The 1456-nt window shown below is 68.7% G+C and overlaps 1 protein-coding gene across 1 annotated transcript in view; it reads right to left on the bottom strand.

Moving 5' to 3' along the window:
* Positions 1 to 670: 670 nt before the first annotated feature.
* CHLNCDRAFT_138510 (hypothetical protein) overlaps positions 671 to 1456 on the bottom strand; it is a gene marked incomplete at both ends in the record, with an annotated part of 2408 nt that continues 1622 nt past the window's right edge. Inside the window, 4 exons of the mRNA XM_005844861.1 lie at positions 671 to 697; positions 808 to 898; positions 1067 to 1193; positions 1415 to 1439. Coding sequence (XP_005844923.1) covers positions 671 to 697; positions 808 to 898; positions 1067 to 1193; positions 1415 to 1439 — 270 coding nt within the window. The remainder of the gene's footprint in view (positions 698 to 807; positions 899 to 1066; positions 1194 to 1414; positions 1440 to 1456) is intronic.

Below are 1456 nucleotides of genomic sequence, written 5' to 3'. Positions count from 1 at the left end.
TGCTCGCTCCGCCCCTGAGCTGAACAGTGCCAGCGCCAGCCCATTCATCCCGACCAGGGCTTGCTGAGCGTGCGCATCCAAGACCCCGCTGACCTTCCCGCTCCCCTTCCCCGCTCTGTTCTCCCTGGGTTGCCATCCGCATTGAATGGCACGGGCCGCTCCCCCTCCCTCTCTGCATGAAGCGCCCACCCCAGCGCCTGCCACCCAACCGGCGGCTGCTGCTGGTGCCGCCTCCCCCTCTGCACTTCTTTTCTCAAACGCACCACTCCGAGCACGTAGAATAGCCCTCCCCCTGTAACAGATGCTCAGCACAAGGCAGCAGCGCCTGCCTCAAGTGGGGCCTTGTGTGGGTGGGACCAAATGCTACAAGCTGGGCGGTGGTTGAGGGTACACACGCAAGCGTCCATAAATGTGGCGCAAGGCAAAGAATGAATGGCAGGCTTCCAACACAGCACGCGGTGCAACACATGCCAGGCGCAGGACAGCTGCGGCTGCCGCCGAGACGGTACGGAACTCAATGCAGGGTGGGAGGGAGTGTGGGTTCGTTTCTGGGTGCCGGGGCTCAGCACACGGCCCTGAGGCGGCGTCGATGCTACAGCAACTGATGTTCTGATACGGATACGTAGGCATTCGTAGGAGAGGGCTCCTCTGGCCAAGCAAGCGGGGAGCGTCAAGCTAACTCTGAATGGTTCATCTTCTGCACGCCAGCAGGGGCAGCTGGGTCGGTGGGTGTGTCGGCGGGATCGGCCGGCGCCTGCCTGTAGCAGCAAGGCAGCTGCCCGGCAGCTGACCTGCGCCGCCGCCCACCTGTACCGCCAGGAAGAAGCCGCCCGCCAGGGCGCCGCCGCACAGGGGCGCAAAGAAGGGTATCCAGGAATAGTACCACTCGCTGGGCCCCCTGCGGGACGGTACCGCGGAAGGAGGGCAGTGAGAGGGGGCCGAGGAGGCCCGGCTGGGGTGCTTTCTTGTGCATGGCTACGCAGCAGGGTGGGCGCTCGGCCGCTGCATCCGTGCCTTCCCTCCCCCGCCTGCGGCGGCGTCCCCGGGCAGCCGGCCAGGGACTCACTTGCCGGCGATGGGCAGCAGCGCGTGCGCGAGGCGGGGTGAGAAGTCTCGCGCCGGGTTGGCGGCGATGCCCGTGGGGCCGCCCAGCCCCAGGATCACCACAAACACGTAGAAGCCCACCCACATGCCTGGAGGGCAGGGTGGCGGGGTGGCGGGGTGGCAGGGAGTCACGCAGGGGCGGCGTGGGGTGCAGGCAGGTGCGGCGAGCAGGGCGGCCCGGCGCTGCCAAGGCCGCAGCTGCCGCCGCGCTGCAGCCGGCCGCCCAGCGCCAGCCCAGCACAGGTCAGCCCAGGCCCAGTCATCCAGCCCCGCCCCGCCCCAACCAGCCCCGCCCCGCCCCGCGCCGCACCCTCGTAGCCCTGGAACAGCGCTCGCTCGTTGGGTGGCAGCA

The sequence above is a fragment of the Chlorella variabilis genome, assembly GCF_000147415.1.
Source record: "Chlorella variabilis unplaced genomic scaffold CHLNCscaffold_20, whole genome shotgun sequence".
NCBI lineage: Eukaryota > Viridiplantae > Chlorophyta > Trebouxiophyceae > Chlorellales > Chlorellaceae > Chlorella > Chlorella variabilis.
Note: the sequence above shows the minus strand (reverse complement) of the source record. Positions and strands in the feature narration are given on the sequence as shown.